We start from the raw sequence: 25,563 nt of genomic DNA on the forward strand, positions 1-25,563 counted from the left end.
TATTACTGCTTACAAAATGCCAGATGTCCATGCAGTTTTAAGCCTTATCCATTGAGGAAAATAAACCACTCAAGAAGGAGTCAGCAAAAATATCCAATAGGTTTCTGTTCTGAAAATTGTTTGACTTGCTTGATTTCCATGTAATTTATATACAAGAGCCAATTTATGCAAGAATATCTAGTTACAGACCTGCCAAGGCTATGAGAGAACGCAGCCAGCAGAGCCTCGGTGGACACGTCCTGTATGTAGGGTTATTCAGACATCCAGGAATGCTGCACAGGGCTAAGTACAGCCGATTCAGGAATGATTCGATAACATCCCTAGATGAAGGTACACAAAATACATCTTTAAATATCAAAGGTTCTTCCTCGTCTTCCCATTCTTCGACACCTGATTTACTGGCAGAAGATGTCTCCTTGGGGCCACAGGACACCTGCACCACCCTATGCACGCTGATCCCCAGGATGGCTAACATTAAACTTGCCAACCCATCAAATCTGCCAGGGCTGAAAAGCTTCTGTCTGGGAACGAAAGAGGTGCCACGAACTAAACTCACGGAGTGCGTCACCATCCCGAGCAGCCCAACCTCGCCTGAGATCAGCTGCCTCTCGGCCTCTTATCCACAGCCTGACCTGGACAAGGTGGTCCTAATCCCAAAGGCAGCAGGTGACTGTGCTGTGTGGGGAGCCGAGGAGGCTCCTGTGGGCAGGCAGGACAGGAGCCTCGTGCAGAGCAACGAAAGCACAGGGGAGCCAGGAACGACCTACAGCGTGCGGGTGAGTACTTCTCACAGGGTTTCCATTCTTTGGCAAAGCAAACTGCTCAGGTAGCTGCTGGGTGACCTCCATTTCCCCACTTCTAGAGTCGGTGACCCAAACCAGTGAATTCTCCCGTGTATTTCCTGTCTCCTGATGTATGTAGGGCTGTGGTGTCGAATTGAGGGAGCTAAAAGTGCACCAGCTGCTCCCAGAGGTAACACAACATCCATTTCCAAAGGACTATCTTTAGACTCTCTGAGGAGTAGTGCTGAGCTGCGATTACAACAGGGGTTACTCTGTCCTGAAATGCATGTTGGACAGAAAAGGAGACCCACAAAAGGGCTTCCCATCCCTGACAGAGCAACACCAGGCACTAGGTATATGCTGGCTCATATTTGTCAGAGAGGCTGTGGGGCAGGTGCTGCCCAGGTTATATTTCCAGTATGGTGTTTCTGCTGGTCTTGCTGGAAGTTATGTTGTTTCACAGGAACTGTCTCTGGTGGGAGCCTCACAATGTAACAGGGAAATGTTTCCCTGCATCTTCCTGCTCCTCTTGCTCCCATGGCTGTGGGCCTGTAGGAGCCTGCCCAAGGAGAGCTGCAAGAGCATTGCTGATGTGTCCTGGCCAAATTATTGGTGTTTTTTTAAAACCAGCTCCTTTAATAATAACAAGCAGGTTGGTAAATAAGCAGCATCAGAGGGGCCAGGAGATGTACTAGATCTTCCACGTGGGTCCCTTCCAACTCCGATGATTCTGTGAGAGGATAGCAAGGTGCTCATTTCCCCAAGGACCACAGGGCTTCTTCAGGAGCTGGCAATGAAGCCTCAGATGGGCTGGGAAATGGCCAGAGGCATACAGCTGCAGCATGGCAGGAGTATGGTGTGGAGGGTTGGTCTCATCCGGAGGAAAAAACGGAGTTGAGAGGTTAAGGCCTGGGCAGTTGGAGCTGCTCCCCATTTCTACCTCCTTGCCCTGATCCTCACCCTTCCTCCTGTCATGTTTGGAGGCATCCACTATCCCCATGCAGCTTTTCATGTTGATATATGGGATTGTTGGGATCTCCACGGAGACCCTTTTAGGAGAAAGATCTGGTCTTTGTTACAGGGACTGCTGAGATCTTTGGCCTTAACAGCTTGATCAGTCTGAGGAGGATTTGGCAATTATATGGAGAGAGGATCCACAGTTATTTTAGAAAGGCAATAATATGGTGAGTTAAAGGTATGCCATAGGGAAGAAGCTGTTCCTTGCAGACTGGAGCAAGGCAGAAATTGCCTCTCTGGAGTTGTTTTAAGAAGAGGTGATGTCAGGCTCATTGTGTCCCCCTCAGAGGCAGCTGTGGCTGTGGCTGACTGGTAGTTTCAGGGCACCTGTGCCACAGCCATGTGTCACCCAGGCTCCAGTGAGGAAGCTGAGACCTATAACAGCATCTGTTCCCCCAAGAAGCTCATGCAAATAACAGAGCCCAGATATTAATAGTTTAATAGGAGCCTGGACAGCTCCAATTCTCAGACTGTTACCTTTCAAAACATACTATGTATGCAGATTACTGCAGGCTTTACAAGATGGATATTTACCCTGGCCTTGTTCACATCTTAGCCGTTACATGCCTTCCCACAATGCTGCCCACCTGGAGCTCACATTCTCTCTTAACGGTGCCCAGAGTGGCCACAGCAGTTTTGTATCCTGCCAGTGTTTGTTATGGCTGTGATGAGCCTGAGAGATATTCCAAAGGGCACTTGCCATCCTTACACTTGCTTGTTGGGGAGTGCCAGGGAGGTGGCTACTCTGGAGCAGGAGGATAAGAGACAGCTCTCAGCACTATGCTGCATCAGTGGCCTCTGAGACAGTGAGAATCATCAGGATGGTGTTGCTGGACCTAACATGGAGTAAGATTCTGTGCCTGAGCTTAAATCAATAATGCATGAGTCTTTTGAGAGATGATGTTCAGACTGGTTTAAAAAAAGTACTACTTAACTAAAATATGGAAAGGAAATGCTATTGCCAGGTATTTCATTACAATACCATTATACTTTAAAATAATATGGTACAGGTTGTTTGCAGCATCCATTGTCTTAAAGGAGTTTTACCAATTTACAGGTTGATTCTCTGCTGGTGGTTTGATGGCATATGCTTATAGATAGATGCTATCACATATATGTATATAAAATCAGTTGCAAGTCTCTAGAGTAAAAGGAGCCTGACTATTGCTGACATAGGAGTTCAGAATGACATGAATGTGCCCTGAAAGAGTGCATGTGGGCACTGTCCCCTGCACAGTCCTGCTGTCATCCGTAGAGGATGCGACAGGTCAGCCTGGAGCAGTGTGGGGAGAGGGGTTCAGAGCATCCCTTTCCTGGTCCCAAGGAGCTCCCAGTGCCTCTGCCATGCCCAGGGCAGGGAAATACTGTGGTATCTCAGCTGCAGCCGCTTCCTTGGCACGCAGCACCCTGACAGTGCACCCGGAGAGCTGCTCTGCATCGCCCGTCGTAAATAAATAACGACACGCGTATGCAGAGCCAGAGCTCTCGCAGGAAGGAGATGTGCTCTGGTGATTCATGGCTTCAGAGCCGCAGCTGTGAATCATGACTAGGGGCTGTAGGGTGCTGGGCAGTGCTTGCTGTGCCAGGCCCAGGGGCGTGGGGTGTGTGGCACCCCTTGTCCCATGGGGCTGTGCACCCTGACATCCCCTCGGAGGCCCACGCACCTCTCTGGGGAATTGCTTCCAAAGGAAACCTGCATGTTTTCAGGCTATTTGCTTTGTCACAGCTGGAAAATGGGGACAGGGTGGATTGGAATCAATTCTGTTGGAGCCCTGGTCTGAGTGCAGTGCTGCAGAAAGTGGTTTGTCAGCACAAAACTAGAAAGACAACGAAAATATGTATATGTGTCTGTATTTATGAATTTTCCCTGGGTTTTTTTCTCAAAATATATTTTAAAATTGAACACCAGCGAATGAAAGGGTCGAACTTACCCAGGAAGATTTCCCAATATCAAAAGCCATTCCACACCACAGAAAGCCCCAGCTCAGTGCCCTTAGGGAAGAGGCTGTGCTGCACTAGCACGAGGAGCAGGACAGAGCAAGGGTCTGTCTGTCTGCACCACTGCTGCTGCAGGCAGGAGGATGAGAGCAGGGCAAGCAGATGAGGAGAGTTAGGCTAGCACTGACAAACCACTAGTGGGTTTTTTTTTGTGCTTAATGGTCTTTAATGGCCTCCGTTCTTCCTTGAAGGTGTCTAGTCTGTTTTCCAGCCCATTCTGCCTAGGTTTTGTGCTGTCTTGCAGGTGCCCCAGGGGTATTACCCACGCCTGCAGTGGTCTGTGCTTCCGTTGTGGGTTGCCTTGACCTCTCTGCTCCCCTTGGTGGGGATGGGAGAGGCTCTGCTGGTTTTGCATCTAGATCAGGATGGGGTTGGTGTTTGCTGGACGAAGCCACTGTGGTTCAGCCTGAGGAATGAGATAGTTGAATATCCTGCAGGGTGCAAACCTGGGCGAAAGCTCTTCCTTAGCTGCCTGGCTGGTGGCTGCTAATGGTGTTAATGAGGCAGTGACCCCAGCCCAGTAAATCCTGCTGTGTGAGGCAGGATGAGCAGCTGAGCTGACTGGTATGGTGCAGCCTGTGTGCTCACACGAGCACAGTGCCATTGCCAGGATAGCTGTGGTGGTCTCTGCTTTCCGGTGGACACAGTGGTTTTCCAACCCTAAAGTTACCACAGGGAGTGCCTAAAGAAGGGCTGAGAAAACTTCCTCACCAAAACTACTGTGATCACTGCATTGCTCCTTCCCTGCATCCCTGCCTGTCTCCTGGCATTGTCTGTGGAGGGAAGACAGCACTGCCAGAGTGAAAGCAGGGAAATCTCAAATGGGGTTTTGAGCCCAGCAGCCAGCCACAGGGAGGGCACCACAGCTGTGAGCAGCAAAAGTTATTTTGCCTTTCACACAGAGGTTTCCAGTGCCATTGTCCTGGCAGAACATTGTGCTGGTGGTTGCCGCTTGCTTCTGCCCAGTCTTCTTTCCAGATGGATCCATCGTGATCTAGAGGTGAGTTATTCAGGCAAATCAAAGCAAAACTCTCCTGCTGCTCTGCAGCCACCTGCCCTGCATGGCAGAGATCCATAATCTCTATGTGGGGCAGCACCCACCCCAGGCAGCCCTTGCCTGCAAGGAAAGAGAGTGATGGGAAGCTTATAAATGGATTTCCCCTCTCTTCAAAAGTACCTTGCTAAGGTAGTGCCAAGGGGAAGTGGTCAGCCACCTGCCACACCACTTAGATGCACACAAGTCTATGGGGCTGGATGGATCTGCCCAAGGGGACTGAGGAAGCTGATGGAAGTGCCCACTGAGCCACTTTCAGTCAGCCCTGGCTCACTGGGGAGGTCCCAGATGACTGGAAAGTTAGCAAATGTCACACCTATCTACGAGAAGGGGTAGGAGGAGGATGTGAGGAACTACAGGCCTGTCAGTTTGTCTTCAGTGCCAGGGAAGGTTATACAGCAGATCACCCTGAGTGCTATCAGCAGCAGGTACAGGACAACCAGGGGATCAGGCCCAGCCAACATGGGTTTAGGAAAGGCAGGTCCTGCTTGACTAACCTGATCTTCTTCTACAACAGGGTGACCCACTTAGTGGATCACAGTGAAGAGCTGTGGATGTTGTCTAACTGCACTTTAGTAAAGCCTTTGATACTGTCTCCCCCAGGATTCTCCTGGTGAAACTCTCTGCTTATGGCTTGGACAGGTGCATTGTTCACTGGGTAAAAAACTGGCTGAATAGCCAAGCCCATGCAGTGGGGATGAATCAACTTACATCCAGCTGGTGAATGGTCACCAGTGGTGTTCCCCAGGGCTCAGTATCGGGGCCAGCCCTGCTTGATATCTTTGTCAGTTATCTGGATGAGGGGATTGAATGCACCCTCAGTCAGTTTGCAGATGACATTCAGTTGGGTGGGAATGTTGATCTGCTGGAGGATAGGAAGGCTCTGCAGAGGGATTTGGACAGGCTGGATTGATGGGATGAAGACAACTGAATGAGGTTCAGTAAGGCAAAGTGCCATGTCCTGCACTTGAGTCACAACAACCCCAGGCAATGCTGCAGGCTCAGGGAAGAGTGTCTGGAAAGCTGCATGGGGGAAGAGGACCTAAGGGTTCTGGTCAACTGTGCCTGAACATGAGCCAGCAGTGTTTCCAGGTGGCCAAGAAGACTAATGGCACCCTGGCTTGTGTCAGCAATAGTGTGGCCAGCAGGACTGGGGCAGTGACTGTCCCCCTGTACTTGATACTGGTGAGGCACCTTGAATCCTGTGCTCAGTTTTGGGTCCCTCACAACAAGAAAGACATTGAGGTGCTGGACCATGTCCAGAGAATGGTGATGGAGCTGGGGAAGGGTCTGGAGCACAAGTCTTGTGAGGAGCAGCTGTGGGAGCTGGGGGTGTTTAGCCTGGAGAAAAGGAGGTTCATGGGTGACTGCAAGATGTGGCACCTGGGGACCTGGTGTAGTGGTGGGTTTGGCAGTGCTGGGTTAATGGTTGGACTTAATGATTTTAGAGGTCTTTTCCAAGCTGAACGAGTCTATGATTCTATGTTTCCTGTGGGTGAATCACTGTCTGTCATTCAAGCTGGAGCTGGAGCCATTAACTGCGTTATGGCAGGGAATGAAATGAGACGTGGGTCTGGATTAGAGAGTGCCTGAAAAGCTTATTCACATGGGCCCTGCCTAGTGCCTTCACATCTCCTCCCACACAGTCCCTCATCCTGTTTGCAGTCACTTTTCATCGTCTCTTGTAAATAGATGTGAAAAGATGTGTGCATTTTCAATAACTGCTCTTCTCTCCTGCCACTTCCATGCCATCCTGGTGGTGTGGGGAATCAGCAGCCAGCCCCAGATTACCCTTGGGATTCAAACACCAAGGGACAAAGCAGCCCCTGGTATCAATGCTCTCCCCAGCCCTGTGTAGGCAGACAGGGGACAGCTTGGCAGATGTTGCTGTTAGAGGAGCTGTTCCCTTTCCAGCAGGAGCCAGTGAGTCTTTCCCTCGCAAATGCTGCTGCTTGTCCTGACAGAACATCCACTTTAATTATCGATGCTAAGTCTTTAGCACTTGGCTTTTTTCAGTGTTGTCATTTTATTTTTCTATAGGTAGCTGAATTCTGCAGTTATATCTGTGCTTGTGGCCCCAGTCTGGTTACTGCACCCTTGTACCTGTGTCCAGCTTCCCCTAGTACTTCAGTGAAGCTGGGCCATGCCTCTCTTCGTGGGGCTTCAGAAGATGAACCCCCTTCCTTGGACAACACCCTTGGACCCAGGTTATTGCAAGAGCACCTGGCAGATAGCTTGGACTGGGGCAAGAGCTGTGCACTGCTGTGGCTTCTCCCAGGCACCCTGCCCGTGCTTTAGATAACCCTCCCTGCAGCAGGAAAGCTGGACTTGGCCTCCACCCTGCGTCGCCAGATGAGCCCACGAGCTTTTTGTGGGAGCTGCTAGTTGGGGTATACAGGATGGGGAGTAGAGGCACCACCTGAACTGCAGTCTGAGCATCAGTCTCTGAGACAAGCATTGTCCATCTCTCCTGCCTTCCCCTTTCTCTCATACATTGGTTGTGTTGTTTGTCAGACTCTGCTATAGATGGGTCAATCTTTTCCTTGTTTATTTGTGTTTTTTTTTTCTTCCTTGGAGAATGTCTTTTGTTTTCTTGAATAGGCTTCTGGTATCCTATTGTCCTTTTATGTGCTCCATAGGCTTCTCCCATGCTCTGTGACCCTGATTTCCTCTACCCCAGTCCCACACTATCCCCCTGCCCAAGGCTCTGCTGTTTCTCTCTATCCTCTTACTGTGATATGAAGGTTCAGCCATTACTAACTGCTGGTTTAGATAACCAACGACAGCTAAAATAAATGAGAGATGCAGTGAGGTGCCATGTTAATGCACTTCCCTACTCAGGCTTTTAAAGGGAAAAAAAAAGGTCTTTTGTGAATCATTGATAAGTTCAGCTTCAGTCAGGGTCACTTATGCAAAAACCTAATATTGATTTTTCATCTTTGCTTAGAGTAGCTTCCCACGCATCTGTTCAGGATGCAATGGGGACTCACTTATCAGCATATGACTCACCTACTCCTCTAAATTTTTCTTTTTTTCAAGGATAGAGGAGCAACCAACCATCTCACAGGATGCTTGACCTTATACTGGAGGATCAGAGGTCGTCGCTGTGCTACAAGCTGAGGCTCTAGACATATTTTCCACATTTGCTTTGTTCCCGTTAAGCAGGAATATCTTTAACAAGGAAGATAGCTCTCAAAGTCATTAAATGTTCATTAGGGAAGCAGTTCTGCTAACCCTTCAGATTCTTATTGATGTCCTTCCAGGTCTCTGACCTAATTCTGGAGTTCTCCCAAGGGTTACATTGCTATCTGGAAAGAAACCAAAATAGGGATAATACAATTGTTGTGGAATCTCTGCTTGACTGCACACATAATGTTCTCTTTTTCACACATGCGTTCATTTCTGAAAGTCTCCAAAGCTGAAACAGATACCCAAATCCAACCTTCTCTGAATGGCCCAGCAGAAGAATCGATTCACAGGCAAAGTGAGGCAGAGGAGGTAAATAAGGTGCCTTTCTCTGACAGAATGCTTCCTCTATCCATTCAGACCAGGGGACAGAGTATGCATGTCCCTGCCTGGGATTTCCAGGCTGTCTCTGTATCCCAGAGGCTTTGACTTTGTGCAGAAGAGGTCTGCACAGGCAGGCTGTCACTGCAGCCCTCAGGCACTGTGTGAGTGCTCAGGATGCTCCCAAGAGGCAAGCTGGGAGACCCAGACTTGTGCCAGCCTCGTGAAATGGAGAGATCAGACTGCCTCAACAGCAGAGACATGAACATCAACAGAAATGCTGAAGGAGTTAGTAAGATATGTTTGAGGAGAGGTGAACTCAGTGGATAGGCTTAGACTAGCATACTTCATGGAGATGAAAATGTGCCATAGGTTTGTACATAACATCAAAGGAGTCTCTGGGCTGACACACTGTAACATCCTTGATATTTCTGAAAATTAGTCTTATGCAAATCCCAAATGAGTATAGAAAAAGCCTCTAGCTCTGCCCTGTACAACAGAAGTGTGGGAGGCAGCCTCTCATTTAAAGCAGGTCAGTTTATAGTGCAGGCTCTTAAGAGCTGTTGCTATGAGCTGGAATTGCAACTTTACCTCCTTCATTTTCTGCAGAGGTTATTTGTCATCAGATGTGCAGCAGCTTGGAGCCAGTGGTTTTCCTCGTGCCCTGTAATGCCTCCTGCTGCTCTGAACAGACATTCAGCTCTTCTGCTCAGGGGCTCTGAGTGCATCGTGGGCTTCCAGAACCTCTGCTCCTGGGGAATTTCCCTCCAGTATTCCCTCATGTATTCCTCCCAGCATACTGTCATAGGCTAATAACTGAGAGTAAGCAGAATTGGAAAAAAAGGAATAATTGGATTTTGTGTCCCCAGAGTGCTTTATCTTTTTTTTTTTTGATGCTGTGTTGTTCAAGCTACTGGTATCTTTATTGTTCTTCTCTACACTTGGTAAAACAAGATGTATTTAGAAAGCAGCTTTAGAATGGCTGATTTGATTTTCCATTTAGACTGTGGTTCTGGATATACTTAGTGGACTGTAATCACATTTGCTTCCTCCTGTGATCCTCCTCTTACCTACATACCAGATATTAACAGAGTCCTCCCTTTTCTCTGTCTGTTTTCCATAGTACATGGGCTGTATTGAAGTGCTGCAGTCAATGAGGTCCCTGGACTTTGGCACACGAACACAAGTCACCAGGTAGGTGGTATCAAACTGAGATTCAGACCAAGAATGGAGAGCCCAAGTGCTAATTTCTGCATAAAGCCAAGGTTGTGTGCCAAGCTCTGAGACAATTTTGAGTAGGAGTTTGCATGTTTTGTTTTGTCTTTTTCCTAAGTGATGATTTGAATTATTTGATCATTACAATGGGCTATTTGCATTGGAAAATGAATTGTTTCAGGCACAGACCTAATTTCTCTCCCAGTTCTTGTTCAGAGAGCCTCCCCCTGCAGTTGCAGCACAGTGCAGACATCCCCAGCTCGCTGGGTACTGGCAGCAGCTGGACTGTGCACGTGGCTCAGCACTGCCTGCACAGCTCACCCAAGGCACAGGATAAATCTGCTGATGCTGCTGTGGCCAAGGTGGTGAGCCAGGATGTTCACAGGTCTCCCTACCAAACTGCTTCAACTCCTGACACAGAGGGTGCCATCATCCCTTCAATCCAGCAAAGTCATCTAATGAATTTTTATCAGTCGTATGTCATGGCTTGACCCCATCTGCAGCAAGTCCAGGCTCAGCTGGAAGCAGAGGCACAAGGAAAACGTTGAAATACAGCTGTTTCAATCTGTACTGCAAGACTAAATTTCCAGGCTTCACAAGGAAAACATGTTGAAATACAGCTGTTTCAATCTGTACTGCAAGACTAAATTTCCAGGCTGCAAATCAGAAAAAGATGAATATTTCACTCTCAGATACAACTGATTATGGTTTAAATGTGAAATATTTAGTAGTCTTTTGGGAAGTTTGCAGCTTCTGTTGCAGATTGCTGCCAGTTGCTGGGTATAGACTATTAATACATACACCTGTGGGGTGGCTGAAATGTCCTGTCAGGAACAGAAAAGCCTGGCTTTATTTTTAAATTCATTCTTGTAAGTCTGATGATGCAAGAGTGTTTGAGTTTTCAAAACTGTCATCCTGTTTCCAGCTCTGAGTGCTGTGTGCCATAGGGATGTACCTGACAGTCCAGCAGTTGGGACTAAGGCTCTGCCAGGCAGCTCCAGCACCCACCCTGCAGCCCAGCACTTCCAAAGGCTTTTTGGAGGGGTGGGTGGGTGCAGGTTATTTTGACCTGGTCTTAGACATATTCCCTCCTCCCCTCAGCTACTTTTCTGGCATGGTTCATGCTGAGGATGCCAAGAGTGTGGTTGAGGCTTCCTGCATCTGCCTAAGTCTTCTTTCCTGTTGGGAGATGATTTTCAGATGCTCTTTTGCTTCCTCAAGTTTTAGTATCAAAGAAGTCATGGAGAAAGGAAAGGAACACGAAGAGATAAGTGCTGCATTTTTACCTATTGGGTCCCAGACTTACCAGCTAAGAAGAACTGAAAAACTTGAGTCTGTATATGCCTATATACACCTTACTTGCAAGCTGCCCTATTTATTTATATTCAAAATCAGCAGTTGTTGACCTTTACAATCAGCATAAGCACACACTCCCCTGGTTCCTGCAAGTGTGTATGAAGAAGTGCTTGAGATACAAATACACTTCCTTCAGCCTAGTCATTTACCGGTGAAGACCCCAGAGAAATCAGCCTGGGCCACTTTATTCTTCACAGCTCAGCCAAAGAGTGAGGTTATCTCCTATTTGCAAGACCTGGAATATGTGTGCTGCTACACTGACAGAACAGAGCTTTGGATGGTTTGTCTGGAAAATAATGAATATGAATTACTGTGTGACAAGAGCTTGCCAACTTAAATTTGGGCCAGATAGTAAGGTTTCATTAAGCAGAACTGTGTCAAAACTTCACAATAGAAATATTTCCATCACCTAAAGAAACTGCCACTGCTGACCTTAACGGGCTCTTTTGTGCAAGAGAAATTCAAAACTTCAACTGTTTGCAAACCAAATGCTGAAGTGCTGAGCTCATGCATGCAAACTTCAAAGTTCGATCGATTACAAACTGACTGGAGCAAAGACAGCATTGATTATTCCCCTATTGTTCTCCCTGGGGAGTGAGTTTATAGACACATGCACAATGCACCCACCAAGGAGCTGTTGGAAACGATCTCATTTTAATCATCTCTGTTATTTGTACTAGGGCTAAAAAATATTCTTACTTTGATGGCATTGCACTAAACAAAGAGGTATCTTCTGTTTTATAGTGATGTAGAAAGGGTCTCTATTTATTTCTGCGCCCTGCCTTACTTTATGTGTATGTGCATGCTTAGTTAGCCTCTAAAATTGAAGATATTATTTACCTCCCTCACATGAATGCTGGAAAGATCAACAAACTCATATTTGCCAAAGTGCTGCGAGGAGTCCTAAGAGATAAGCATGGTGGATTTATTTTCTCATTTCTTGCTGGACTTGTATTTTCAGTCACCCACAGGCACATGGTTAGGGAAGGCAGAAATGGCCTTTCCAGTGCTGTGAATGCCCGTGGGGTGCAGAGGTGCCATATGGCCAAATGACCACAGTGGAGCAAGGGAAGGTGCTCTTTACCCTCAGCAGCTCTGCAGTGAGGAGGTTGGCAGAGGAGATTTCTCTGCAGCAGTTTTCCAGCTCTCTGCTGTTGCTCACCTGCTCTTAGGACATCCCTCCCATTTTGCAGAAATTTATGATCACAAACTCCATGTCAGTGACATTTGTAGCACCAAGAAAGAACAGTAAGGGTAACAGGCTCTTCTTTTTGAGGGGCTTTGTATTTTTTGAATGGTCACCCATAAACGTGCTGTGCTTGCTGTTCTGGGGACAAGAAGTGTTTGGGTTGTCACCTTTGTGCTGTGGCAGGTGCTGCCTTTGCTGGACTCTGACATGTGCTTCCCTTGTCCAGCTCTTCAGCTCTTTTTTCTTACATGCTTCCTACTTGTGTTAAATCAAGCTTATTATTAGTCGTTTATGGGAAAAGGGATTCTGCATCTTGGATCGGGGCATTAACTTGCAAACTCTAAAATGGTCAGGCAGTGAGGGGTGAAGGGTGCCTGGAACGTGCTGCTGGGGAGGGCTGCTGGAAGAAGGCTGACTTTGTTTGGAAGATTAATTTCAACTTTGTTGAGCCACACAATCCCTTTCTGTTACATAGTGTAGGCAGAGCCCTAGATGCTTAAAAGCAAATCCTCAACAGCATGCTTGCTTGCTTACATCAGCCCATCTCTCGACTTTTACTCTGGTTTTGGGGGAACAATAAACAAAGCAGCTCAGTGTTTCTGCCCGGGAGCTCTCTCTCCTGCACGGGCACGCTCTGGGAGCAGCGGGAGGTGCATCTGCTGCAGGTTTCACTCCAGGGGTGCAGACCCAGAGAAAACCTGTAGACTCTACTGCTGAGTTGGTCTAAAGGCTTATGGAGGCCAAAAATGGGGCTCACTCTCTCCTGCCCTGTGCTTGCTGAGCCCTTGACAAGTGGCTGCTGCTAACTCAGTGGGCAGGGGGAGCAGTGCCCTGTGGGGTGAGGCACTGCCACAGAGTTATTTTGGAGAAAGCAAAAATTCCCTGTTACTGCAGCATTGACCTGTTTGGGGGCTGTGGCACTGACCCTGCTCAGTCCATCTTGGCCCAGGAGGTGAGAAGCTGCCTATGGCTGTGTGCCCAGGAGTCTCAGTGTCTCAGCTGAAGAAGACTGATGCTGCTTCCCCATCCCACCTCCTGGATCCCACAGAGGTGTCCCCAGAGAACTATGCCAGCCTTGATCCTCACTGAACTGGTGCCCAGCAGAATAACTCCCAAAAATTCTCCCTGCAATGGATGAGCATTTGCTGGGGCCAGGAGCAGGAAGGTTTGCTGCTGGTGACTGCCCAGGGGACCAAAGTGCTTCAGAATAATATATTTCAGTATGGTAAAAAGAACTGACCCAAATCTCTTCCATTCACTATGAAAAGGGAAAACTGTGTCAATTAAACAATGACCAGTTGATGTAATTGCATGGGCACTGCAGGATTGGCAGACAGTGATTCTACTTCAAATGGCAGAAGATGCCTGAGGAGTTGAGGAGTGAGATTTTCTTTGCCTTAAACTACAAGAACAATTTAAAATTCTCACAGCTCTCCTGATTCCATTCTGTGGCTCCCAGGATTGAGAAGGGCTGCTGCAGAGGATGGACATGGAGGGGTGATTTAAAGGAAAGACAAAACAAACCCCAAAGTGTTTTGCATTGGAATGAATGAGGAGGAGAGAAATAAACAGCAGCAATATGACTGGAATAACGAGGTCAAATTGTCTGCTACTGCCACAGATTTGGAAGACATCCAACGGACAAGCAAATGTCAGAATCCAGATATTCACCCAGGAACAAGATGATTAGCTATGTTAGCTGTGCACCAGTGTATGCATCTGGCACATCTAAAAGCAGAGACTTGCCCTAACAACTGTTTGAAAATGAATGGCTGTAAGAATGAATTAATAGCAAATTTCCAGGAAGAAAGCACAGATACAATAAATCCCATTTCAGTCTGTGGACATATCCAGAGTTTCTTTTCTTCCTGAAGTATGGTGCAGTTTGTAGTTCATGGAGATGACTGCAGATAGGGTGTGTTCAGTCACAGCAGCAGGTGTTCCCAAATTGCTGCTTTCCATGCCTTTAAAATAATATTTGTGAAGATTTGTTAGAGCACATGGAAAGCCACCCAGAGTTGTGCAGCAAGAAGTATCTGTGAGAAGATTATTTCCCATATCAAAAAGAGATAATGGAAACTATTAAGTAGAAGTGGTTTGCCTGCTTTTTAGTTCCTTTTTCCTGGACAGGTGCTTCAGAGCATGGTGAAGTGGGCAGACACTACACTGGCTTGTACAAGAATGGGCTCTGTGACTGACAGCTTTTCCTACAACTCCTTACTCCACATGGGCTGCCTGATGTGTGTGAGAACTCATTTGTCACCAGAAGAGACGACTTCCCTGTTTTTCCAATTTGTTCTGTATCTGGTTTTCTTTCTAGGTAGGGCTAGACTTGAAGGCTCCAAGTAGCCTTAATGTCTTGGCTCTGATTTTAATTTCCTTTAATATTGAATGAGAAGATGAGTTCTCATTTTCCAAGATGGTTATTGGAATCTGCAAGATCATCCTGTAGGATGCCTTTCCCATTTAATTTTTTATTTTTGGCCTTTCTCCTGGTAACGACTAAATAAAACAGGAGCTAAACATGAAGATATAAGGAATTTGCTTCAAAAACATATTTTCAACTGTATAGGGGGAAGTACTTTGCTTTAAAATGCTAGAAAGAGGCAATGTTTAAAAGGTTGGGTTCCTGACCCATCTTGTGTATCCCACAATGAGGCCTCTTTTCTTCCCTGCTGTTTTCACTCAGAATATAATTACTATGTTCTTATTTGCCATGGGTGAGGTCTCCATTCATCTGACAGTCTCCAGGTTGGATTTGTCAGGATGTTCTCTGACAGGAATTGCAATGTGTATCCCTGATCTTCAGTGCTATAAGCACACAGCCCACTGGTATAGCAGCCCGTGGGGCACTGGGCAGGGGCAGCAGTGATGTTGGGGGTCACCAGTGCTCTGCTGGCTTTTCTTCCTGCCTCATCTGCTCCCCAGACACAACAGAGGGTCCTGAGGTGACCACGCTTCTCACTGGAGCACCTCTTCTTCCTGGGACATATCTGACTGGAGTCTATCACCGTTGTGTGGTCTCCTAAGATTTTTTAGCTCTTCTGAACCAATACTTTCTCAGGAAATGAAGCCTACTGGCATTTCCCTCCCACACATGCGCCAGGATCTGAAAACAGACAAACTTTCCTAACTAGCTTGTTTCCTAATTAGCTCTTTGGATAATAATCCAATAACATAAACAAATAATTAAGCAAACTAATTCCCTTCCCCTTTAGAACGAAACAAAATCCTAACCCTTGGAAGTCTGAGTCTGGATTTAGCTGTGAGAGAAAGGCTGAGGCTACATCCTGGAAATGAGATTGCCTGATATGGGAGCTGGAGCTTGGGAGGGTGGCAGGGCTGGTGGTCCAGCTCACCCTGGCAGCCTCGTGGCACAGGGCCAGGGCATCTGGGGAGGTTGGGGACTGTGGCTCAGACTGGGATGTCCAAGGAAACTTGCTAAGCACATCCCAGCCCAGTAAGGCATCGTTTTTCTGTTGACTTCAAAGCAATGAGTATCAGTTGGGAAAAGCCTGTGAATGCCAGCAAAAGGTTTTTTCCCAGCTGCTGTGCTAACCTCAGTCAGGGCAGGCAGTGCTCCACTGTATGTCCAAACCAGTCACCTGCCTGAGCAAAGACCAGAACTTGCTTTGTTCAAGTGTGGAAAATAGGCCCAGCACATCACTCTCTTATCCTGTGTGTGATTTAGCTGTCTTTGATACAGACCAAGGAACACTGAGAGTGCTTTATGCCTTACCCTTCTGCTGCCCCAACTGTGAGGCACATGTAGACAAGAGTGGGTAGCTGGAAAGAAAAGTCTAGTTTGGGAAATTCCTGCCAGAGATAGAAAGATAGGAATTGAAACTGCAGCTGAGCAAAAAAACACCTGGAGAAGCTGCTTACACCTACCCTCCTCCCCCCACTCCTTTTTTATTCTTTTTTTCCAAGAAAAAAGAAACCCCCAAACCCCAGAGAGGCAGTTAGCACCCAGCTGGGCTCACTCAGCACACACCTGCTGGGCTAAATAAGAATGATTAAGCAGGAGCCCCTCCCTGCCAGGCAAGAGGCCTATCAACCATACTTAGAAAAAGGATTTGAAGGCTTAAATAAAAAAAAAAATCAAAAAAAATCAAACGAACAAAGGTTGTTTGTCTTTTAAAAATAAAAAAAATATCAAACGAACAAAGGTTGTTTGTCTTGTGGTTAGTTATGTTTGGTTGGTTTTCTTAAAAAAACCTGAAATTTTCATTAGGTGAACCTGATGTGTTTTGTGAGGATAAAGAACCAACCCAAACCAGGCTGCTGAATCATTGTATTTTGTTAAATAGCTGGGGATTTTTTGAACAGTGGGAGGAAAGGAGAAAGAAAAACAATTGTGAAAGACCTTCCAGAAGATGTGTTTATAAGTGGGCTGCTAACAATAAATTGCAGAGTTGCTGGCTCTGTTACAGATGATGCATGTGAAATGATCCAACAGTTTGTGCTGAATTTTCCTCTTTGCAGGGAAGCAATAAGCCGACTGTGTGAAGCTGTGTCAGGTACAAATGGAGCTGTGAAAAAGCGGAAGGTAAATACTCTTTTAGCTGAACAATTAATTTTCTGTATCTGCTTTTGATAAGATGGATACATGATCCCCTAACAAGCTTCAGTCCACGCTGGAATTAGTGCATATTAATCCATCTGAACTCAGTATGTATAACATGAAAGCACTGGAACAAGATGTTTAGCCTGTTCAATTTGGGGCTGAGGCCATGCCCTACTTTATTTTCTTCAGGATTAATCTTTGCCCAGAGCTCCTGCTTCTACCAGCCCTTGCAGTGCTCAGTGCTTTACAAGCTTTAAGTTTTGGCTGGTAAAGTATTGGAATCAGGCTTTATTTTTTTGTTTGCAAAAGGGAGCTGATTCACTGGAGGATTTCCTGCTGCTTATTTATATACATAAAAAATTAAACACAACTAAAATGGCAGTGTTTAATGGGCTGATCTTTTATTAAGTAACTGGCATGCAATGAGGGGCAACATCAGTGGTTACTGTTGGGTTGTGTCCAGAGGAACTTATTGATTTCCTTTTGTAACTGTGGAGCTCGGGAGGAATGAACTTGCTCCTGAAAAATGAATACATGAGAGAATTTCTTGCTTTACTCAGAAACACTTCATCCTCAGGAAACTGAAAAGTAGAGTTCAGAAGGAAAACTGTACATTCTGAATTACTGAGCCAGCTACAACATTTAGCTCGCTGGGATTTTGCTTTAAAACTTTTTGTCCCATTATTGACATAAAACCCATATCTTACAAGTATTGTATTCAGAGCTGATGTTTGTTAGAAGATCTGTTTGCCTTTGATCAAGCCATTATCCTTGCTCCATTGAAAGTCTCAATAAGATACCATAAAAGCCACTTGACTTTGACATGTTTCTGCCCTGGTAGACTCGGCTAACAGACTCTTTATTTTGTTTCTTTGTTCAAAGCCACCAGTGAAGTTTCTGTCTTCTGTACTTGGCAAAAGTAACCTTCAGTTTTCTGGTGTGAACATAAAGCTGACCATTTCCACAAGCAGCCTCACTTTATTCAACGTTGACACGCAGCAGGTAGGATACGTGTGATCAGTGTCCTTTTCTCCATGCTACTGTCTTCTCCTTCGTGGCTTCTGAAGGAAAGGCTGGGCCCTTCAAAGGGAAAGCAGAACCCTTTAGCAGACTTGTGCATGTCTGGTGAAGCTGAATTACATGGTGCCTCTGAATTTAAAAATGAAGGCACTTTGGAGGAATTGGACATGCAGCACATGCCCTTTTTGTTTATGATGGTGTGTTCCGTGGGGAGGGATCCTTAAGCACCTGGCAGACTGTTTCTCTGTGTGTGTCTGCCTGTACTGTGCCTAATAAACGAGGCACTACTCCTGACTGGAGTTTCTGACAAGTCCTAGGGGGAAAAAAATTGATATAAAAACGAAGTCAGAGTTTGGCTGTGGAATTCAAAGTTATTTTACAGCTGGGTAATATATGTGCACAATCCATTATAAAGTCATGTCTCTATAAAGTAAAGAATAAAGCACAATCCATTATAAAGTCTGTAGGCTCCATCAAGGTGTGTTGGACCTGGGGTGTGCTCCTCTCCTCCTTGGCAGATGTGATAAGGAGCCTTGTCCTGCCCACCTAATTCCTCCATCAGCTGTTGGCTTCAGCTCCCAACATGATCTTGCCAGGGGCCAGCAGCAGGTTTTGCTCCAAGGTGGAGCAGGGAAACATCACAGAGGTAGTTTTGGCTCACTGGCTCTGAGCAGTCCCTGCACTGAGCTGATGCCATGCTGAGCATCAAGCAGCTCTTAGGGGTTTTCCTGGAGTGCAGAGGTCTCTTGTCCATTGGACATCTGTGCTAGAAGGGGTTAGGGCTTATGGCACCAGGTTCCACCTCCTTTCAGGTACAGCAGCAAAGGGCTTCCCTGCAGCATGTGAAGCTCTGGGAGTTGGCAGCTATAATGTGGCACTTTTAACCTGCTCCTGTTTGTAGCCAGACTAAAAGCCAGCTGGACAGCTCTCCTTCCAAAGGCACTGATGTGCTGGTCACTGCACACACAGGCATGCAGGGCCCTGTCTTCAAATTCATTACTAGACCTCTTCAAATGGAAAATCCTATTTATTCTATCCTTGTTCTGCTACTGTATTTCTTTGTGTTCATACATGCATAATATATTGCATTTGATTTTATAACCAAATTCAGCTTGTTTCCAGAGATGAGGTAGTGTTTGAAACCAAGAAAAGTTGATGCTTGATCTGTCTAGTAAAATTTCTGCCAGCCAACAGTCTGGTGCTAATGGTGAGAAAGAATATGATCAGATTGTCAGTGGGGCCTGTTTGTAAAAGCACCACAATTATATACATCAGATATTTAAATAAAATTGTTGGTAATTTTAAAATGAATTAATATCTCAAGGCTTGCTAAATGCATCTGGTATCTGCAGTTATTGCCCTTTCAAAGTCTCATTCAACTTCATCCTGACTATTCTAGAAGTTGGTTGAATTCATTCTGAAAACTCTTTAAGGAAGATTACTCAGGGATCTAGACATCACTAAACATGAATGGGTAGTCCTAAAAATAATCCTATTTTTATCTCCTTCCTTCCTTCCTTCCTTCCTTCCCAAATGATCCATGCATGTATTAATGGACTGGGTTGTCATGAACTTAATTGGTTGTTCTATGAAAATATATGCTCTGCTGTTTTCTAATATGTGGCCCAGGAGCATGTTTAACTAGTTTGTTCATGCTTTTCAGATTATTGCCAACCATCACATGCAGTCCATCTCATTTGCTTCTGGAGGTGACCCAGTAAGTATTGATTGATGAGATCCACTTCCGCAGGTATAATGAAATTATTATGAGAATAAAAGTACCTGCAAATACTTTGCTTCATCCCTTCCTGCCACAAGCACTACCAGAGTACACTGCACTTCTGGATCATGACCAGCAATACAAGAAAACTGAGGGGCTGAGTCTGAAAAGGAGATATGAAACAGAAACTCAGTGGGTCTTTGATAGATACACACAGTTAACTTTGCTGCTGTTCATTAAAGCATTTTGAGTTCAAGAAGTTCAAATTTCTCCTTGAGATGCCTGTGCTGTCCTAATACACCACACTGCACAACAGAGTCCTTGGGTCTTGCAGACCCTTCCTGATGTGAAGTTCCAAGTAGCTTCACGTGCTGGCACACTGTTGTGCTGAGCAGCACAGTTTCACTTCCAAATTTCACTTTCTTGAGAGTCAAACAATTTAAATATGTCCTTAAACTGACTTGTTTTTAAAATACATACCACGGTCTAGATGCTGGCTGTCTAGTTTGTCTTTATGTAACATTTCCATTTTGGAAAATCTAGGGATGTGTTTTCAGACTTGTGCTAAGCAGGTTGGATGAGTAATTCTTCAGACCTCCAGAGGTCTTGCTTGGCAGTGGTGACTGTAAATCTAGTGGCCCTTCTCATAAGGGGCAATTTTGGTGGCTTGTTCATTAAAAATGGGAGATAATTTCCACAGGACATCCCCATTCCATCTCCCCCCACATTCAGGGTCTGTGTGGTTCAGTGTTGCTCTGTTTCTGCCTGAAAATTAAGCCTATTCTGGCTTTATTTTAAAGCAAAATAATCCAGGCACATACATAAACATTGCAGAGGCATAAAAAGAGCAGGTACTGCTCCAGTTACTTTGGTTTCTAGTTTCTCTCTAGATTGAATTTATTTTAAAAAATATATCCTAAAATATTTATGAACTTTAAGAAAAACCCAAAAGGAAAAGGAAGGAAATTGAGTTCATTACATACATCAGAAATATTCAGCTTGCTTTGTTTTAATAATATTAACTTTGGAGACCTAAAAAACCCAATAATCTAGGACAAGTTCTGCTGGCCCTAAGACTTGCCTCTTTTGTCATTCATTGTGAATTATTAAATGATTGTTCTTGTGCATATTGCAAATGGGGCCTTGTTTCCTGCCAGCTGATTGCATCTTCCCTCAAGAGAGCCATGCCTTTAAGCTGTGAATTGCATTTTCCCCATCCCTCCTTAAAGATCCAAAATAACAAAATGCATCTTTAATAATTAAAAGAATGTTATTCATTACCTCACCCATTTTACTACGACACTGTATTATCAAGCCACTCTTTGCTTTTGCGCTGTGTCTAGAAATGTTAGTTTTTCTATTACAGTTCCCTTTGCAGTTTGACTAGAAAAAGAGGATTATTTCAGTGCTGGCTGGAGAGAGAATCAGAAACAGACAACTGATTATACAGAGGTTGTCTGATCTCAGCAGCAGCTTTGAGATCCAGAGTAATTTAACCTGATCATAGCCAGACTAAAATCAGGCAGCAGCAATTGAGATCAGATACCTATTGTATTCTGAAATATTATAAGGATTAACTCTTCTCTAAGATGCCTTCAAAACTCAATCTTCATCCTACAAACTGGAAACATGAGAACTTGTCCTTTGGAGCATATTAGCACTGTTTTGTCTTCTGCTGATATTGGTAAGGAGTGTCCCAGCCAAAAGCTGTGCTGGCAGTCACACAGCCCTGGTGTGTCACACGGGAGAGGCTTTGAGGTCCATGGGAGCAGTGGAAAGGAGCAGCATTACCTGCTGCTGAGGCACTGGCTGTGTCTGCTCCTGTTGCAGAGCTGAATTCAATATGTGGTTTATTGAAGACCCAAAGAACGCGAAATGGTCTAATGTGTTTATTAGAAGAAAAATGTTATGGGACAATTTCTGTGTCAATAGCCAACCAGTGTGTCCCTGATATATCCCTTAGCTCACTTTGCTGGTACCTCTGGTTGTTTTCCCTGAAAGAACACACATTTTAAAGCTAAAAATATACCTGTCTATACTCAATTGCTTTTCTGTGGTGGTAGGGTTGTTCATAATGGTAATTTTCAAGACATTTGTTGTCTTCTTTCCTCTAGGACACAACAGACTATGTTGCATATGTGGCAAAAGATCCTGTTAATCAGAGAGGTATTAAAACAATTTTCAAATTGTTATATGTGTTTATGTGATTGCTTTATTTGCATGAAACGAGGAATTCATTGAGTTTTAAAATAAGAAAGCTACTGACCAGCTCAATATTCTGTACAATTTCTGACTTCCCTGTATGGGTAGGGGTAATGGTATGCAGGGTGTGGTTTTAAATGTCACCTTTGTGCAAAAAAGTGAGAATCTGCAGGTCAGACTAAAGCTGTACTAGCTGCTGGCTCCATGCAGGGGTAGGAGCTCTTCCAAGTCAGCCTTGCCTGGTGAGGTGGGCAGCTGCTCTCCTCTGGGACAACTTCCAGGGCAGGGAAGAGTAGTGAATGAGCCTCCTCATCTAAGCCAGGCTCCTGGCTATGTTGCTGGAAGGCAGAGTGGGGTATATACTCAGCTATTTGAGACCTTCTCCCCTCTGGTGTCTAACCCAGGGGATAAAATCCCTTTCCATCACTGATTATTTGCCTGCAGTACAAGACAGACTGGCATTTGGCTGCTTCTTTCATGCCAGACAGTTCTCAGAGCGACACTGCCGATGGCTGTGAAGTTGGTAGTGGCTGCTCACAGGAAAACTCACTCTGAGGTGCTGTGGATGGCTCATAAGATCAGGATGTTTTCTGGAGAAGCTGGGCTGGAGCCTTACAGTCTGGCCTGCCACCCCTCAGCTCCAGGCTGGCAGAGCCACTCATACTTGTGCTTTCATGCTGCTTCACATGAAAACTGCACACTGGTAGGGCTGGTTCACTCCCCTGCTTCTGCTTGCTGCCAGGCATGGGAACTAAAGGAGATTCAGGAAGCATAAAAAGAGAGGATTTTTTATTAAGCTAAAGATGATTCTCTGACTAAAAAATACCTAGAGTAATTTTGTTAACATATGAACAGTCTCAGTCTGTATAATGTCCTAAAGCTAGCTACATGCATGTTTTCATGCCCAGCTTTTCTGCTGTAAGCAATAGGGGTTGAGTCTCTATTTTCTGGTGTAAACTACATTTCCTTTAATTAAAGTGTCTCTTTGCAGCATGCCACATCCTGGAATGTCCCAATGGGATGGCACAGGAGGTGATAAACACCATAGGGCAGGCTTTTGAGCTCCGGTTCAGACAGTACCTGAAGAACCCATCCAGCCTGGTGACATCTAATGAAAGGTCAGCACGTTCTCAGTCACTTCACTTGAGTACTTTTCAGGAAAACAATACACTGCAAAGAGTGATCCATAAGTAAGATGCTTTGGATATGCTTTCTGGACATAGGCTAATTGTAATATATGTCTGTATGTACAGAGTGTAATAGGCTAAAATTAGCTTATTCCAGTAAACTCCTCTATTTCTGTGACATTTGTACAGGTGCAGAACACAGAATTTAGCTGTATTGTTCCTTAGATAAAGCAGCCTTATCTTAAGTCATGCACGTAAGTTGAACAAATGTTCAAATTACTCTGCCCAAGTAAGTTCAGCTCTATAAATAGCACACACACACACACACAGAGGCTGAGCTCAGTCCTGACCTGTGCCAAGTTTGAGCTTGCTGCAGCTGTGCAAAGTGTGTGGTGGTGGGAAAAAAAAAAGCCATTTTAATTCACCTTTCTGCTATTCTGCTCATGGCCTGGCAGTGGCCTCGGATTTTACCTGGCGTGACTTACATCAGCCTCGTGTACTGAAATAGACTCAGCCACCACTTGGCATTTCGAAGTGTGAAGCCCTGTCCTCTGCACATTGCCCAAAATATAGGGCCTAGATTAATTTCTGGACCACAATTCCCCATTTCAATTACCCTTTTTCCATCACACTAGGGACACAGTTCTTGCTCTAATTTATGGTGCTCATCATAGATTAGCCATGCCTATTTTTCTCAGGCTTCTTTTTACTATAACACCAAATTTGACTGCTTGTTACCTCCCATGAGGACATAAAGCCATACCACCACTCAACTACATCCTGAGCACCAGAGTCCTGTGCAGGCAGTGTCACTGGTGCAGTGCTGAATGCAACACAGCAGAGCTGGTTTGGTTACAAAACAGCAGCTCCAGTTTATACTTATTTCAATGTATATAGTGGCTCTTGCCATTCCACTGCTAATACTGGTCTGTTTTCCCTGGGGACCATAACCAGAAAAGCCTTTCCTATGAAACTCTGCTAGGTTATGCCACAAGTAGCATAGGAGCAAGGAAAAATGGAAGAGGCTAATTAGATTTCCTCCTTGAGCATAACCCCCAGCCAGCCTTGGAGCACAATCCTCGGGCACAGGAGTCGGATATTGCTGTGTGAATGAGTCACTCCCTTCCAAACTACTATGAATCACATAATCAAATACTTGCACTGCATATCGCATAATCAACTACTTGAACTTTATCTCTTTCCTGCTCGAGGCCTTTTATCCAATTATACTCTTGTTAATCAGAGAAGTAAGATTTGAGATGAGTTTTTTATTTTGGGACCGGAGACAGTACAGGAAGCACCTAGTTGTTTTGCAGTGTATCAGCTGTACGTTTAAGCTATCATCGTTCTGGTTTAGCTCAAGAAAAACGTTGGGCACTGTTCTTCATGGCATTCAGTGTTTCCTTCCAGCTGAAACAGAACAGTTATATTGATTATGGTTATTAAAATCAAGGTACACTCAGGAAAGCTACTTCTTTTTGTAGCAATACTTGATTTTCTAAAACAGTTTCAGGCTTGTCTGACTAAATGCCATGAGGTTTTAGTTTTCTCTTGTAAGTCTGCCCACTCCCCAACAATCTCTAGACTTATACAGTTGAGCTAAGAAGCCAGAGGAATTCGTTTTATGGTCAACATTTTGTATAACCTAATGAACAATGCACTGGCACTCTTCTCTGAAAGTTTCAGTAGGTGCCTCATGTTTTCAAGTCAAAGAAAAGGGATTGGGGCTGCCAGGTGCTAAGGAAATGACTGCACCTCCCTTTATCCCAAACTGTGATGACTATTTTTAATTCAGGAAGAAGTAACTGGAAAAATAAACAGCTCTGCAGCTTCAGGCCCAAAGCCCTTTACAGCCTCCATATGGCTAATCTGTGTATTGTCCAATGTGCAGACACTGGGGACGTTTGCCTACACTAGAAAGCAGTTGATTACATCAGTAGCTTTTTTTTTTCTCCCCATATTTTTTTCAGCGAGGCAGCAAATGCTAATGGATCAGCTGGGAATTCACAGGAGAGGGAGGATCATGAATATTACAACGAAATTCCAGGGAAGGAGCCACCCACTGGTGGAGTGTTAGACATGCGAATGAAAGTGCAAACAGACCAAAGGGCTAAGTGTCCAATCCAGTGCAAAAAGCAGTATTGCTCGGTAAGTACATCATCTTCTGGGGTAACTGTTTGCTGCCTATTATGGGAATGAATAATAAAATGTTACTGTGGTGTTAAAGCATGGCATTAACATCAGAACCAGGTCCTGATTATCCTGGGAAAAGGTTTTTTTAGGCTAGATTGAATGATGCTTTGCACATAATTGAATCCCAAAGCACTTTCTGAATATTAACTGGTTTGTCCTTAGAGTACTTTTAGGAGACCAAGTAATACTCCCTTGTTCACTCATTAGCTCCGAGAAGAAAATAGATACTGATTTAAATGGCTTGTCTGAGAGAACATCTGCAAAATCTGGGACCTCCTGATTCTGTGATCTGATAAATATTTCATCCTGTCCATTATGCTCTACAACTTATACACACAACATTGACTGATTGCAATATATATACAACATTCATTACTCTTGGAGTGTTTGAAGAGGCTCTGTTAAATCAGCCACAGCAGCAAAAGATGCATATATCTGTGGCTCTTGTCTGGGATAGTAGGCAATAAAACCCATTCAGGGAGTAAAACAAGCCAAGTTCAGACTGGCTGCACAGACTCCAAAGCCTGCTCTGTAAGTCCTTGGGAACACCATCCTTTCCCCACTCAGGAAAGCAGGCACCACTGCTTTGCTCAGAAGGAACAAACTCAGCTATTCC

At 45.1% G+C, this 25,563-nt stretch overlaps 1 protein-coding gene across 1 annotated transcript in view; it reads left to right on the plus strand.

The window, feature by feature from the left end:
* The first annotated feature begins 200 nt into the window (after positions 1–200).
* The window catches only part of SHC4 (SHC (Src homology 2 domain containing) family, member 4), a 30,568-nt gene continuing 5,205 nt past the window's right edge, over positions 201–25,563 (plus strand). Inside the window, exons 1-8 of the mRNA XM_009070554.1 lie at positions 201–776; positions 9,482–9,552; positions 16,604–16,667; positions 17,568–17,687; positions 19,369–19,422; positions 21,540–21,591; positions 22,619–22,745; positions 24,725–24,902. Of these exons, the coding sequence (XP_009068802.1) occupies positions 201–776; positions 9,482–9,552; positions 16,604–16,667; positions 17,568–17,687; positions 19,369–19,422; positions 21,540–21,591; positions 22,619–22,745; positions 24,725–24,902 (1,242 nt within the window). The remainder of the gene's footprint in view (positions 777–9,481; positions 9,553–16,603; positions 16,668–17,567; positions 17,688–19,368; positions 19,423–21,539; positions 21,592–22,618; positions 22,746–24,724; positions 24,903–25,563) is intronic.

This window comes from Acanthisitta chloris, unplaced genomic scaffold, assembly GCF_000695815.1.
Source record: "Acanthisitta chloris isolate BGI_N310 unplaced genomic scaffold, ASM69581v1 scaffold15722, whole genome shotgun sequence".
NCBI classification, from domain to species: Eukaryota; Metazoa; Chordata; class Aves; order Passeriformes; family Acanthisittidae; genus Acanthisitta; species Acanthisitta chloris.